We start from the raw sequence: 15,978 nt of genomic DNA on the forward strand, positions 1-15,978 counted from the left end.
TGTTTGAATAAAACATTTGTGTGAATATAGGTTTTAATTCGGGGAAATAAATGTCTGAAAGGACAGGAGTTGACCAGCGATGGTGGTCTTTCTGGGAAGATTTTCTGGTTGGCTGCTCACATGTTCTGTCTCCCACATCCACCATGCGGCATGTGGACTTCGGGCACTAGTGAGCTGAGGTATTGGCACATTCCTTGAATGTAGGAAAGGTCCTGCTGGCCTCTCACACCAAGGCATTAGTGTGGCTGCCAAGATCTGGTAAAATGTAACATGACAAAGCCCCTTAAACTTGCCCCGAGGGCTGGGGGGAAGAGGACTGCTCATTTGAGGAAGCCCCCTCTCCTTATTCTCCTCAAAGCCAGACCAAGCCCCATGTCTTCCAGGGAGACCAAGGGCAAGATGGATCTGCTGGGCTCCCAGGACCTCCTGGGCCCCCTGGAGCCCGAGGCCCTCCTGGAGACACTGGGAAAGATGGCCCCAGGGGATCACAAGGCCCAGCGGTAAGAAGGGGCATGGAGTTGGACCACCAGGACCTGGTCCTGAACCTATAAAAACCCAACATCCTGGCCTAAAACCCAACCCCAACCCAAATCCCAAGTCAGAGCCCACCCTGACACCAGCTTCAATCCTAACCCTAATATTCACCACAACCAAAAGTCTCATCAAATCTGACACTAACCACCTCCCTAACCCTAACTGTAAATCCCAACTAAAACCTTGGCCCCAAACTCATTCCCAAATGCTGATCCATATCTTAATTCATACTATTTTCCAGACCCAACCCTGACTCCTACAGATTCTAACCCTGACTCTAAAGCCAACTCTAACCTAGTAGACCCTAACCTTGATCTTAGTTTCAATTTCAGTCCCAATATCCTGACCCAATCAGACATGGGTACTTTCTCTGTAGGTCTTTACCAGCCCCTATTCCTGTGTGTCTGAGTCTCACTTGCTCTCTGGGGTGCTCTCTCTCCTAATGTTAATTTGTTAGCAAGTTTTTTTCTCCCATATTCCTAATACAAATCCTGGAACTCAGACTACCTTTCCTAAACCACGGGGTCAGGGTGGTGTGGGGGGGTCAACCTGTACTTCCTACCCAATGCAAAGCTGACATTTCCACCAAATGGCCACCGGGGGGCTTATCTCTGGTAGCGGCTCAATTGGCTCATCCATTCCCCATGGAAATGCTGAGCCTCAACTTTCTCACTGTGAAATGGGGACCAAGTATATCTTCCTTGAGGGTGGGAGGGGGAGGTTGGGTGAGGAAGAAGTAGAGTCATGTACGTAGAACCCCAGCCCAGGGTCAGGCACACAATCTGGGCTAAATGGAGTGAAACCCCTGCATCCCGTCATTACTAATGTCTTATGTCTCCCCAGGGTCCCAAAGGAGAGTCTGGACAAGAAGGGGAGATGGTCAGTATCCAAGACATTTCAGAGGCCCAAGTTGGCACACCATGGTTCCCAAACACGGCAGTCCCTTGCCCACATATACCCTCCACATACTGGGTGGGCATGCCTGTGTACCCCTGCCCCCATTTCTGCTTCCTCACAAGTGGTGGAGAACTGGATGTGTAAGGTGTCAGCCCTGGCACATCAATCAGACCCACAGTCCTGGGGGAAAGTCTGCAAACCACTCTTCAGTGTTTGAAACTGAAGCAAAAGCTGCCCAACCCCAGGAGTCAGGCCTGGAGCTGGTAGCACAGCCCAGTTCCCATGATAGGCCTACTTCTACCTCCCTGGGACCTGGTTTCCCTCTTTATCAAATGAGGGTCGTAAAAAGACAAGCTCAGGAGCTGCCCTGAGTATGATGTCTCACACCTACTCTTCTCTTATTCCAGGGCCCAAAAGGAACCCCCGGACCCAAGGTGAGTATTCCACACTCCCACTGGCTACAGGGTTAGGGGATGGCGTTCCTGTCCCAGCTCTACTATTAACTATCACCTTCTGGCAGATTACTTCATCTCACTTGGCCTCAGTTTGCTCATCTGTTAAATGTGGCCGTTGTAAACCCTTCCCTGCCTTCACACAGGGCTGTGAAGAAGGGAAAATGAAACATATTAGCTTCTTTATTTTTAACTTTGTGGTAAAACATGTATAAAATAAAATTTGCCTTCTTAATTATTTTCAAGTGTACAATTGGTGGCATTATATACATTCACAATTTTGAACAACCGTCATCATTATATATTCCAAAACTTTTTTCATCACTTACTCCAAACAGAAACTCAATACCCCATAAGCAATAAGAACCCATTTTCCTGTGTTTCCCCCACCCCCAGGCCTTGGCAACTTCTAATAAATTTTAATTCCTAGGCATTTGCCTTTTTCTAGATAGTTCAAATAAGTGGGATCATATAGTAATTGTCCTTTTGTGTCTGGATTATTTCACTCAGGATAATGTTTTCAAAATATGTCAGCTTTTAAAGTCCTCTCCAGATGTTGGTGCTCTCCTTTCCTCCCTCCTTGAGCAGCGCCTGCTGGGGAGGGACAGGAGGCCACCATCCTCTGTGAAGGAGCCAGAGTCCCTGGAAGAGGGAAGGTGGGGAGTAAGCTACATTCTGCACATCTACCCCATGTGCACAGAATGGAGACTGGCCTTTCAATATGTTATCTCTGTATCTCTCACCCAGACCCATTGTATAGATAGGAAGTGACTTGCCATGGGTCAGTCCAACTTGGAAGTGGAACCCAAGACTCTGAGAAATGCAGGGGTCTCTGGGCTAGCATGGGTGTAGGGAGTCAGTGCCACTTTTCCCTGAGGGCTGGGATGCCCGGGGTTCAAGCCATGCTCCAGTGACTCTGACTTTTCTCCTGCGCCATTGTCTTCCCTCAGGGTGAGCCCGGCATTCCTGGAAAGAAGGTGAGGAGCCTGCGGAAGAGCTTCTTGCTGGAGTGGCAGGAAGTGGTTGGGGAAAAGGACAGATGCTGGGGAGGAAAAGCTCCCTTTTCCTCACCAACCCCAAGTGTACCCTGGGTGCACTTCAGGGTGGCTGCTCTGTCTTGTGGGAAAGGTGGGCCAGGAACACAATCATTCGTCTACTCGTTAATTCATCCTTTGCCATCTTCAAACACATTAAATGTGCTCCCACTTCAGGACTAGGAACAATGGTTTTCACAATGTTGGCTCCAGACCAGTAGCATCAGCTGCTGCAGTTCTAACAGGCAACTCCTGGAAGCCTGTTAGAATTGCAAATTTTCAGCCCACTCAGCTCTACTAAGTCAGAACCTCAGGGGCGGGCCCTCTAGGCAATTCTCATATTTGTTCAAGTTCAGGGACCACTGAACTGGAGTAAGCTTCCCGTCACCTTCCCTTGATCTCATCTTCTCCTCCTCACTCAGGTCCAACAAAGTTGTCCCCTCCTCAAGGAGACCTCAGGCCACTGACAGAGACAGGCCTGTCCCCAGTCCCTCTCTAGATCTCTTCCCCCGTACTTACTCTGCCTTCTGATACACAATGTGTACCTATCTGAATACAATATTTCTTCTCTGTTGGCCTCTGACCCGAATACGAATGACCGCCCCACCTGACCAGGGACTGGGCTGCCTGGCCCGCAGGAGGTGATCACAAAACACCTGAATGAATGAATCCATTCTCTTCTTCACCTGTCTGTTCATTCATTCTGCAAATACCTGGTGGGGACAAGGGACAGAAATGGCTCATATCCCACCTCTGCCCTAGAAGGGCAATGAAGAGAGGGGAGCAACCCCAGCCCAGTGTGTTAGGTGCTGGTACAAAAAGTGGGCTCATGTGCTGGGGAGCCCAGAAGAGAAAGAGACCAGCTGACCACCAGAGGATCTGGGAAGGTTCCCCCTACCCCCAGTAGGAAGCATTTGAGGTGAGAAGAGTGGGAGAAGCAGGCAGTACAGGCAGGAAGAACAGCATGTGTAAGGGTGCAGAGGCAGAGCACAACCCGGCCTGTTTGTAGAGAAGGAGCCTGTGAGGCCAGAGGAGTCTAAGGACCAGTCAGGAAGGACCCGAGCGCCACCTGGAGGCAGTGGGCAGGGAGGCCACAGCAGGTTTTTGAGGAGAAACACAGGGCCTTTGGCTGGAAAAGAATCTTTGTGCCCGGTAGGATTCCATCCCCCACCCTTTGCCTTCACCTGAGCCTTTCTGAAAACTGCTCTGGGAAGGCCTGTGCCAGGGGCATCCCAATCATGGGAATGTCCCAGGTCTTGGCCTAAGGTGCTTTGTCCACAGGGCAATGATGGAACACCAAGCCTGCCAGGGCCCCCTGGACCTCCAGGGCCCAAGGTAGGTGCATGCCCCTCCCCCATTGGTCCCCTGCCTCCCACCTTCCAGGGGTCTGGTCTGTATAATAAAGCCTCTCTCCTAGGTCCAGTGCAGGCACAGGGTACTCCTGGTGCCCAGAGCAGACTAGGGAGCGGGAGCAGGAGGTCCTACCTACTGGTTCACCAATAGTCTGGCTTCACATACAGACCACTCACTCCTCCCATGCCCTAGGTCCTCCTGGGTCCCAACTCACATGACTCTACTCTCTGCCCTGTCCCCAAGCTAAGAACTGGGGTGTCATCCTTACTCCTCCTTACCCCTGTCAGCAGTCACCAAACCCTGGCCAAAGTGCTTCCAAAATGAGCCCCTGGGCTGGTCCTACTCTGGGGCAAGTCCCAAACTGGAAGGTGGAGGCTGTGTCCTAAGTACCTTCACTGGGAGAGTCTGCAGACTCCTCCGCACTAGGAGACCCCCCACCCACATGCCCTATCTGATCCTTCTCCCATAAATGTCTCTGTTTCAGGGTGAGCCAGGGAGCATGGGACCCCAAGGAGAGAGCGGCGTGGACGGTGCCCCGGGCCCAAAGGTGATGTAGTGTGTGCTGCCTGCTTAGACTCTAAGTGGGGATTCAGGGTGAGTCCGGTCCCCTTGCACCCCTAGTCAGAGCTGGGGTGGCATTGAATCTGCTGCTTACTCAGCTTTAGGCAAGGGTGGAACCTCCTGTGCCTCAGTGTCTCCTCTCCATACATTGTGAATCAGAGGAGAGGGTCACTTAGGCCTCTCGCCCACTCCAGTTCCAGAAGTCCCCTTGCTTCATGTAAGTGAAGCCATTGGTTGGTTGGTTGGTTATGTGCCATGGAATCGGTTTGGACTCAGCAACCCTGTACAGGGTCGCTATGGGTCGGAACCGACTCGATGGCACATAACAACAACAACAACAACAAGATAGCGCCACAAACTTCATGGGTTTCCTGGGTCTTTGTCCCTTGCCAAGCATAAACCAGGCCAGCTGTCCTGGCTGTGAGTTGAGAGAAAGTCTCTTGCTGGCAGCTCCGCCCATGAAGCTGAAGTGTTCTGCTAGGGAGGGAGCAGTACTGGTGCCCTGTCTGCCTGTCCCCTCAACCATCCTCTACCCAACATACAGGTCGACTAACAGTTGAGACTACATGAGTGGGAAGGCCCATGGATGGGGAGGCAAACATTGTTTTCAGATTTCACCTTTAATCTTTTTTCCAGGGTTTCCCTGGACCCCGAGGAGAGAAAGGTGACCGGAGTGAACGTGGAGAGAAGGTGGGGCACAGGGAAGGAGGTGGGGCAAGAAGGAGGAGGTAGTGGCAGTGGAAAGAAGATAGAGCAGGGGCGAGGGCATGGAACAGGTGTGGGGAGGAGGTAGGGCAGGAGGCAGAGGATAGCGACAAGGTGGGAGCGGGGTACCAGGAAGCAAGAAGCAGGCAAAGGAAAGGTGGAGGCAGGTGGGAAGGAGGGGACTGGTAGAGGCCAGACCCAACAGAGGCGTGGCTGAGGGCAGCAGGGACAAGTAACTGTGGGCACCCTCCCCATCCCTCTCAGATATTGAAGGGATCTAAGCCTGGCAGTCATAACAATCCCCCATCTTACTTTGTGCAGGGGGAACGAGGAGTCCCTGGTCGGAAAGGAGTGAAAGGTCAGAAGGGGGAGCCAGGACCACCAGGCTTGGACCAGCCATGCCCTGTGGTAAGTGTCAGAGTAGGAGGGGCTCCAACCCAGGGCCTTAACCCCTTCAGCTAGGGTCAACCAAGATTCCCTTGTCCTCAGCACTCAGGTCTTCCTACCCCCTTTCCAGTCTCCGCCAACCACCATGATCTGCTGGCCTGGGTTGTTGCCAATACCTCACTGAGCCCAGGGCACCCAGCCTGTGAGGTCTAATCTTGAGAGGGGAGTGAGAAGGTACTAGAAATGAGGGAGGGTGCTTGACCTTATCAAGACATATTGAGGCTTCTGGGTGGAGCTAGGCCCTGGGAAGTGTAGCCCAGCAGTGATGGGAGGCAGTCAAAGACCACTGCCTCCAGTGTCCCCCACCTCTGCCCTGGAGATGAAGTCTGTGCTTGACTCTCTCTGGACTTGAGGCAAATTTGGGCCAAAACTCAGTTTCCTAGTTTCCTCATCCCACCCTCTTGGGGTGTCTATCCCTCACCTTCTTTTCTTCCCTACCCAGAAGAATCCTTTTCTAGGCTGGGGTAGGGTAGCCCCACCCTTGCTCCCCTTCTCCCATTTACTTCCTCTTCAGAACCTTCCTCCTTTGTCCTTTCAGCACAGGCCATGATGGCCCAGCAGATCCAGAGTCCCAGAGAGTCACCATCAATCAGTCCCCCTTCCTAGAGGGCTTTGGGCCCCATTCTTCTAGTGCAGCGCAGCAAAAATAGGAGAGACTAGACCTCTGAGTTCCCAAATCAAACCCACCAAACGTTCACACCACACCACTCAGTGAAGGCTGTGGAGAGGGTCTTCCATAGGAGAGAGTCTCAAGGAGGTCAGAGACAGGGGCTGAGAAGGAGTCACTGCAGGCCCCCCAACATTCCTCAACTTCCTCATCCATACAGTAGGTGTGGTGACCCATATCTCCCAGGTGGTTTTGAAGATTCATCCAGAAAAAGATAAGAAGAACAGAGTACACACACACAAAGTGGCCCGGGGCCCTCCACATCAGTAAGCCCTTGTCTTTGAAACAGGAGAATCCTAAATATGGAGGCAAGCGAGGGGCACCGGGCTCGAAGGGTCTGGCGTGGGGCAGCGGGCCCTGCCCTGTGGTATAGTATCTGCCTGCTGTGTGCTGTGCTGTGCTATGCTGTGTTGAGTAGGGATGCTAATTCCCACTCCTGTGGTCCCACCCTCCTCGATCCTCTTTCCTTTCTATCTGCCTCTCCCACCCCACCCTGGCCTGTTCCCCTGCCACATGACCCCAGCAAGTTGGTCCTGTGGGTTTGAGGCCTAAGCTTTGTGACTTGGATCAGAGTGAAGTGTGTTCTGCCCCAGTGCCCCCAGGGACTCTTGGCTGAAGGTTCAGACCTTGCCCATCTCCAATCCTCCATCAGGCTGCCGAGGGTACTGGTTCCCCCACTTGGTCTGATAACTAAAAGGGCATTGCTGGTGTCCCTGGACAGACACCTCGCCCCATGACCAGTTTCTACCCTGTCAACTTTGACCCATCCGGTATGCCACTCGGACCCCAGACACAACATACAGGGCTGCCTGGGGGGACACTCATGGAGATGAGACTGCCCAAAGTGGACAGCTCCCAGGCCTGGGGGTGAGGGTCAGAGCCACTGGCTTGCTACACAGGAAGCCATGCAGCCACTCAGCAGGGCCAGCCCCAGGTCACCTCCTGACCAGCGACAATCTGCCCTGATGCTGCTTCTCTACAGCGTCTATCTTTGCCTACCAGACAATTGTGCCTAAAAAATTAAGACCCCACAGAGCGCTTCCAAACACACTCTGTGCAAGTTCAGGGAAGGGCCATCATATCCATGACCCAGCCGCCATTGGAGCCCTGCCTCAGCGGGACACAGTGGCTCTACTTGACAGATCCTCAGACCACATCCCTCTTCCATCTTGGGTGTAGGCCAAGGTGTTAGAAAAGGGAGCAGCCCCATGTCCACTCACTGACACTCTCTTCCTTTCTAGGGCCCTGATGGGCTGCCCGTTCCCGGCTGCTGGCATAAGGTACCTTGAAGGGCATAGCCTCTGTGACTCAGGCTCAGAGGAGGGGGAGCTTAGGTAGATGGGAGGGTCTCTGGGGACTGGCGCCCTCACTCAGGGTGCCCAATGGCTGATCAACCATGTCCCCAGCATAATCTAGCTTTGGCTCTGCTAGCCTGAAGCTTGGGGATGTGGTCCTGGGGGCTGTGCCTGACCTGCCTTGTTGGTCATTGTAAACTCAATCTGGATCCTGCCATCAGCGCCTTCTGGGACTCTGTCCAAACCTTACTCCCGAAAGGGAGCAAGATTGGGAGCCTGAACAAGGAAGTCCGAAATGGGCCAGACAGAGCTACCAGAAAAGGGGCAGCCCCAGGGCCTCCCTCCACTACTCATTCCCATCTTTCCCTCTTTTTCCAGTGACCTGAGCACCCAGCTCACAACCTGTACAGATCCGTGTGGACATTTTTAACTTTTGTAAAAACAAAACAGTAATATATTGATCCTTTTCATGGGATGTGATCACCTGTGGCCTTTTCACGTTGGAGAGTGTGCCCAGCTCAGCCCCAGATGGAGGAGCCTGTACCACTGGCAGGAGCATGGACAGGACACTGCAGGGGAGCATCCACCGGACATGGCTTCTGTGGAAAGAGACGACAGTGATGGTGCCTGGCTCTGGTGAGGATGGGAACACGCCGGCTGGACCTTCGGTCACGATTAGCCAAGACTCACAGCTGCCTACCGCACCACAGAACCTACTCCCTGATGTTCCGGAGTCCCATCCAGGGATTGAAGGCAACTGCTCTGGCCTCTCCCTCCTGCAGTCTTAGCCCAGCCAGCTTACCCAGTCTCCAGGCACTGAAAGCACCAGGCCCAGAAAAAACCTCCCACCAGTACCTGCAGCTGGACACTGAGGCCTGTGAGTAGCACCCCCAAGTGGATCTGACTCCCATTGGTGGCCTGGGTCAGCTGGCCTCAGACAGTCAGCTTGTCCTAAGAACACTTGTCCTCTGGCCATGATCATTGGACAGTGGTGGGCCCAACTGCAGGGAGCCCAGTATCCTCCAAATGCAGAGATCGGAGGGCCTCGGTCTGCTGTTCCTGCCTTTGCCCCACACCATCCAGGGCACAGATCTGAGGGTACCTTGCTGACCAGCGGACACAGGTCTCTGTCTCAGAGCATTCAGACTCATTGTCCCCAAGTCTGCAGCCTGGGAGAGCTCTGAGCAGCTAGCCCTCCTGATGAATTGTGCTGGTGAAGCAAACTTCTGGGCTGGTCCCGTGCCAGCCAAACAGGGTTTTGACCTGGGCCACCTGCCCTCAGATGAGAGGTTTTCCCACCTCTGACGAGGGTCCCAGCCACCAGCTCCACTCCCACGTCTCACCTCCCATCTGTTTAATAGGACTTTGCTGCGTGTAATAAAACACAAACATTTGCCTGGATGTGCCTGTCCTTGCAAACGACCTCCAGGCTTCTTTGGGTCACGATTCCACCCAGCACCATCTCAGCCTGGCCACTGCTGGAGAGGAGAAAGGAGGCTCCCCCTGGGCCAACCCAGAAACCAGAAGAGGGAGTTCAGGGCTGGGGCAAAAGATGAAGTTGGAGTTAGGTAGACTCAGACTCCACTTCACATTGCTGTCATGTGACCGTGCGTAACACTTCACCCCAACACTCGTTGCCTTAAACAAGGATCATTTCTTACTTCTATGGGGGTTAATGGGCTCAGCTGGTGATCTTCATGCCCCCACAGGCAGATACTGGAGCTGGAATCTTCTCAAAGGCTTCCTTGCTCCCTTGTCTGGCAGTTGATGCTGGCTGTCAGCTGGGACCTCAGATGTCCAGAACGCCACCCATGACCACTCCATGTGACTTAGGCTTCCTCAAAGCATGAAGACTCAATCAATCCCAAGAGCAAATGTCCCAAGTGGGTCAGCTGGAAGCTTTCTTTCGCCTTTTATAGCCAAGCCTCAGAAGGTTCACAGGTCACTTCTCACCAGGGTCAGAGGTTCACCTAGACTTAAGGGGAAGGATACAGACACCACCTCCCAATGGGAAGTGTCAGCACATCTTCTGTAAATGGGATGGTGACACTAACCACTGGGGTTCTGGTTGGTCGAGGATTCACTGTGGAGAATGTGCCAAGAACCTAGGCCAGGCCAAGTGCCTTGACACTCTCATAGTTCACTGCCTCCTCACTTGCAGCGCACGTCCCATCTCTCATCCCAGCGGGCCTGAGTAACAACTCAGAGACAGACACCCATCGAATGTGCCTATTTCACAGATGGTAAAGCCAAGCACATCCAGGGAGCTGAAGAGGGACCCAGAAATCATGGTGTCTCAGGCCTTCTTCTTCCAAGGACTGTGATCTAAAGAGGGCTACAGTGTGGGCAGTCCCCCCAAAATCTCTGCCATAGTCTCCTGACTAGCAGAAGAGGTCCAGGCATACACTGGCTCTAATGGGAAAAGATCCCAAATCCCATGTCTGGTTCCCGAAGGAGCTGTTAAGAAGTAGGCCTCTCACTGTCCAATCTCAAAACAGATATCTGCACAACCATGGTCACTGTAGCACAGTTCACGACAGCAAAGTGAGGGGAACCACTTAATGCCATCAACAGACAAGTGGGTAAAGAGACTTTGTGGTACATACCCTCAGTAGAATACTATGCAGCCATTAAAGAGTTACGATGAATCTGCGAAATAACCTTGTAACGTGGAACAACCAGAAGGTCATTATGCTGAGTGAAATAACTCAGTAACAAAAAGACAAATATTGTATACGACCACTATTGTAAAAAGTAAAAAAAAAAAAAAAATGTTTTCACACTAAAAGAGACATTCTCTGATGATTACCAGTGCATAAGGAAAAGGGAGGGTGAGAGGACGGGAAGGTGTGTCCTTGGCAGGAAGGTAGACATGTGTTAACTTGGGATGAAGGGGAAAATAATTATAAGGAAAAGAATATCATAAATAAAGACACCTGGTCACTAGGGAAGCCAATAGTATCGTAACAGGGAAGAGAAACAATGGGACTCACTGGGTGTCAGATCCTCCTTTGGGATTCCAGGATAACCCTTGCACGCCCACTGCCCCTCACTGTGAGCAAATCACTCTTCCTGCCACTCAGTTACCTCACTGATGCCCACACGCATCCTGTGAAGGTGAAGGACTATGTGACTGTTGTTGTTAGGTGCCATAAAGTCGGTTCCGAGTCTTAACGACCCTATACACAAGAGAATGAAACACTGGCGGGGTCCTACGCCATCATTTCGATTCTATGCTTTGAGCCCATTACTGCTGCGACTGTGCCAATCCATCATCATTAGGGGTCTTCCTCTTTTTCGCTGACCCTCCAATGTCTCAAGCATGATGTCCTTCTGCAGGGACTGATCCCTCCTGACAACGTGTCTGAAGTATGAGAGACAAAGTCTCGCCATCCTGGCTTCTAAGGAGCATTCTGACTGTCCTTCCAACACAGATTTATTTGTTCTTTTAGCAGTCCATAGTACTTACAATATACTTCACTACAACATACTTCAAATGCATCAATTCTTCTATGGTCTTGCCTATTCATTGTCCAACTTTCACAGGCTATCGAAAATACCATGACTTGAGTCAGGCACACCTTAGCCCTCAAACTGACATCTTTGCTCTTGAGCACTTTAGAAAGGTCTTGTGCTGCAGATTTGCCTAACGCAATACGCTGTTCAATTTCTTGACTGCTGCTTCCATGAGTGATGATTGTGGAACCAGGCAAAATGAAGTCCTTGACAACATCAATTTTTACCTCTGTTCATCATGGGGATATTTACTGATTCATTTGTGAAGATTTTTGTTTCATATTGAAATACAATCCATACTGAAGGCTTTGATGTTCATTAGCAAGTATTCCACTTCCTATGGCTTCCAGAAAGCAAAGTTGTATCCTCTGCATATCTCAGGCTGTTAATGAGTTTTCCTCCAATCTTGGTACCACATTCTTCATATAATCCAATGGTTCAGGTTATTTGCTCAGCATACAGATTGAATAAGTATGGTGAAAGACTACAACCCTGATGTACACCTTTCCTAATTTTAAACCATTCAACATCCTCTTATTCTGTTCAAGTGACTGCCTCTTGGTCTACAGATTCCTCATGAGCACAACCAAGTGTTCAAGAATATCCACCCTTGGCAATGTTATCCATTGTTTGTTATGATCCACACAGTCAAATGCCTTTGCATACTCAATAAAACACAGGTAAACATCTTTCTGGTATCCTCTATTTCCAACCAAGATCCATCTTTCATCAGTAATGATATTCCTTGTTTCATATCTTCTTCTGAATCAGCTCAAACTTTTGGTAGCTCCCTGTCGATTTACTATTGCAACCTTTTTTTTTTCTTTTTTTTTAGCATAAACCCTCAATATGTATTAGATTAAATCCTATTCCTATTCCTCTATTAACTTTCACACACCAGTTGATTGCACACATGTATTTTAACAATGCAGTTTTACACAGAATGCTAAGAGCACTTACTTTCTTCATATTTTACAAAATAGCTTGAAACAATATGGACTTTCAATTCCTATACATGCCATAACACAGTCAGATCTAATCTATATAGCTGCATTATAATTTGTTTAAAGGCTTAATGGCAATAATCAGGGAAGGAAAAAGAGTGAAGTTTATTTTACATAACTGACTGGAAAATATATTCAAGAAACAGCAATTTAATATGGCCTTATGTGTCCAGGAGGTGGTGCCCTATTTGGAGGGGTAATCGCTATGTCCAAATAATCTATTTGGATCCTCTGCAACTGCAGGATCATGGAGTCCTCAGTCGGCTTTCTGACAGACATGGTGCTACTAATCTCCTTCACTCAATTTGTTGTTGTTGTTAAGTGCCATCGAGTCGGGTAGCCAGGTCTTTTTAACATCTATAAAAACAATGGCAAAATAGAAGTGCGTGCCTTTCTTTCTAGCTTCTAGGTAGACCTCTTTCACTAAACTTGTCAGTTCTTACAAAGTTGCATCCATCCAAGTGTAGATCCGCTGCTTGCTGGACAGCACGTTTCCGCAGAAGTTGTACATCCGGTGGCGGCAGCTGTTACTGGTGGTGAAGACACACAGCAGCAGCAGTGGGCATGTCTTCTCCAGGTGGGTCAGCTTTTCCAATTCCATCTTAATTTCCTCCTGGGTGACGTGTGACTCCATCGCCATCTTCCTCCTCTGGCTCCCGAGACGCTCACTCTGAACTCCGACCCCTGCCGCCAGCGTGAGAACCATGCCTTGCAACCATTTAAAAAAAAATTATCTTCAGCAAAATTGTACTTGCATGTAGTATTAATGCTATTGTTTGTTGGTTTCCTCATTCCGTTGGGTCATCTTTCTTTGGAATGGGCACAAATATGGATCTCTTTCAATTGGTTGGCTTGGTAGCTGTCTTCTAAATTTCTTGGCATAGAGACGTGCTTCCAATGTTGCATCAGTTTGTTGAAACATTTCAATTTGTATTCTGTCAATTCCTGGACACTTGCTTTTCTTCCATGACTTCAGTGTACTTTGGATTTCTTCCTTCACTACCACCGGTTCTTGATCATAAGCTACGTATTGAAATTGTTAAACATCATTTGTTTCTTTTTGGTACAGTGACTGTGTATTCTTTTCATCGTCTTTTCATGCTTTCTGCATCATTCAATATTTTTCCCATAGAATCTTTCAATCTTGCAACCTGAGGCTTGAGTTTTTTTTCTTCAGTCCTTTCAGCTTGAAAAATGCTGAGTGTGTTCTTTCCATTTGGTTTTCTAACTCTAGGTTTTTGCACATTTTATTATAATATTTTATTCTTCTCAAGCTGCCCCTGAAATTATCCCAATTGCTTTAGCTTCTCTATGTTCAAAAGCAAGTTTCAGAGTCTCTTGTGACATCCATTTTTGTATTTTTCTTTTTTATCCTTTTAGTGGCCTTTTGCTTTCTTCATGTATGATGTTCTTTATATCATCCCACAATTCTTCTGATTTTCAGTCATTAGTGTCTAATGTGGAGTCCTGGTGTGGGGCTTCGGGTTAATGTGCTGGACTGTAAGGTCAGTTTGAACCGCAATGTCGACGCTTCCAGTTCACCAACTGCTCCTCAGAAACCCTATACAGGGTCACTATGAGTCAGAACCGACTCGATCGCACTTAGCAACTTAACAAAGTATCTAATGCATCAAATCTGTTTTGTAGGGGGTCACTATTTAATATTTACATATGGGAAATCTAAGGGTCAGGGAGGTTATTCACCTGCCCAGAGATGCACAGCTAGATCAAGGTAGTCAGCTTGGGTTTGGACCCTGGCTTTTTGATGTCCTCTAATTTGTCTTTAAAAACTACTTGGCCTTGCAGGAATTGTTAAGTGCCATTAAGTCGGTTCTGATTTATAGTGACTCTGTATAAGTTTCCAAGGAGTGGCTGGTGCGTTTGAACTGCCCACCTTGTGACTAGCAGTCCAGTACTTATTCTACAGTGCCACACCAAGAATAGAAGTCATGTATTCCCTGTCCCTGCAAACCCAAGGGAGTCCCTTTCTTGCTTCTTTGGGCAGGATGGGGCCATTCTTAGTCCACTGTTGCCCTCTTGTGGCTATGCTTATCCTTAGGCCTGCAAATGTCAAAGTTTAGAGTCTGCTGATGAAGTTTGCTGCTCCCAGAAAGATTGGCAACCTCAGAAACTCTATACAGGGTTGCCGTGGTTTGAAATGGACTCGATGGCACTGAGTTTGATTTAGGTTGTAATTTTGACTCCTCAGAGCTTGGGGTCATCCACCCCCCTGGGGTAAGGAGACTTGAGTGAGTGACTTGCTCAAAGTCCTGGCTGAGATACTAGGGACCACCCTGTGTCAACGCTGAGCCTCAAGGGCTGAGGCGCCTTGGATCTCCGTGCTAGTAAGGGTAACTCTACCTCAAAGTACCCCCTTCAGAGTGAGAGGGAAGATATTTATTAATCCTTGCTGTGTATCATCCCCTCATACATGTCAGTTTGTCATACTATGGTGGTTTGTGTGTTTCTATGATACCAACAGGGTCAACAATGGTGAACAGGTCATTGAAGCTTCCAGACTAATAACAGATTAGGGATAAGGAATAAGCAGTTCACTTATGAGGGATCATTGTTGTTGTTAGCTGTCATTGGATCGGTTCCAACTTATAGCCACCCTATGCACAACAGAACAAAACACTGCCTGGTTCTGAACCAGCATCATAATTGTTGCAACGTTTGAGCCCATTGTTGCTGCCACTGTGTGAATCTATCTCATTGGGAATCTTCCTCTTTTTCGCAAGCCCTCCACTTTACCAAGCATGGTGTCCTTCTCCAGAGACTGGTCCCTCCTGATAACATGCACAAAGTATGTGAGATAAAGTCTGTCATCCTGGCTTCTAAAGAGCATTCTGACTGTACTTGTTTAAACACCGATTTTCTTGTTCTTCTGGCAGTCCATGGTACTTTCAAGATTCTTCATCAACACCATAATTCAAATGCAGCAATTCTTCTATGGTCTTCCTTATTCGCTGTCCAACTTTCACATGTAAGTTTGGTGATTGAAAATACCATGGCTTGAGTCAGATGCACCTTAGTGCTCAAACTGGTATCTTTGCTCTTTAATACTTTAAAGAGATCTCGTGCAGCAGATTTGCCTAATGCAATACGTTGTTTGATTTCTTGACTGCTGCTTCAATGAGTGATGATTGTGGATCCAAACAAAATGAAGTCTTTGACAACTTCAATCTTTTCTCTATCATGATGTTGTTTATTTTTCCAGTTGTGAAGATTTTTATTTTCTTTACATTGAGGTGCAGTCCATACTGAAGGCTGTAGACTTTGTGATTTTATCAGTAACTATTTTAAATCCTCTTTGCTTCCAGCAAGCAAGGTTGTGTCATCTGCATATTGAAGGTTGTTAATGAGTCTTCCTCCAATCCTGATGCCATGATCTTCTTCATATAATCCAGCTTCTCCGGTTACTTTTTCAGCAGACACGTTGAATAAGTATGGCAAAAGGATACAACCTGAGCATACACCTTTCTTGACTTTAAACCATTCAGTATCCCCTGG

The 15,978-nt window shown here is 48.9% G+C and overlaps 1 protein-coding gene and 1 pseudogene across 1 annotated transcript in view; one reads left to right on the forward strand and one right to left on the reverse strand.

The window, feature by feature from the left end:
* Positions 1-8,733, forward strand: part of COL23A1 (collagen, type XXIII, alpha 1) — a 544,452-nt gene extending 535,719 nt beyond the window's left edge. Inside the window, exons 26-29 of the mRNA XM_006873486.1 lie at positions 5,468-5,521; positions 5,858-5,944; positions 7,892-7,930; positions 8,452-8,733. Coding sequence (XP_006873548.1) covers positions 5,468-5,521; positions 5,858-5,944; positions 7,892-7,930; positions 8,452-8,733 — 462 coding nt within the window. The remainder of the gene's footprint in view (positions 1-5,467; positions 5,522-5,857; positions 5,945-7,891; positions 7,931-8,451) is intronic.
* Positions 8,734-12,615: 3,882 nt separating this feature from the next.
* On the reverse strand, positions 12,616-13,153 carry LOC102827969 (annotated as a pseudogene).
* Between the last annotated feature and the right edge of the window lie 2,825 nt (positions 13,154-15,978).

The sequence above is a fragment of the Chrysochloris asiatica genome, unplaced genomic scaffold (genome assembly GCF_000296735.1).
Source record: "Chrysochloris asiatica unplaced genomic scaffold, ChrAsi1.0 scaffold00242, whole genome shotgun sequence".
Taxonomy (NCBI): Eukaryota; Metazoa; Chordata; class Mammalia; order Afrosoricida; family Chrysochloridae; genus Chrysochloris; species Chrysochloris asiatica.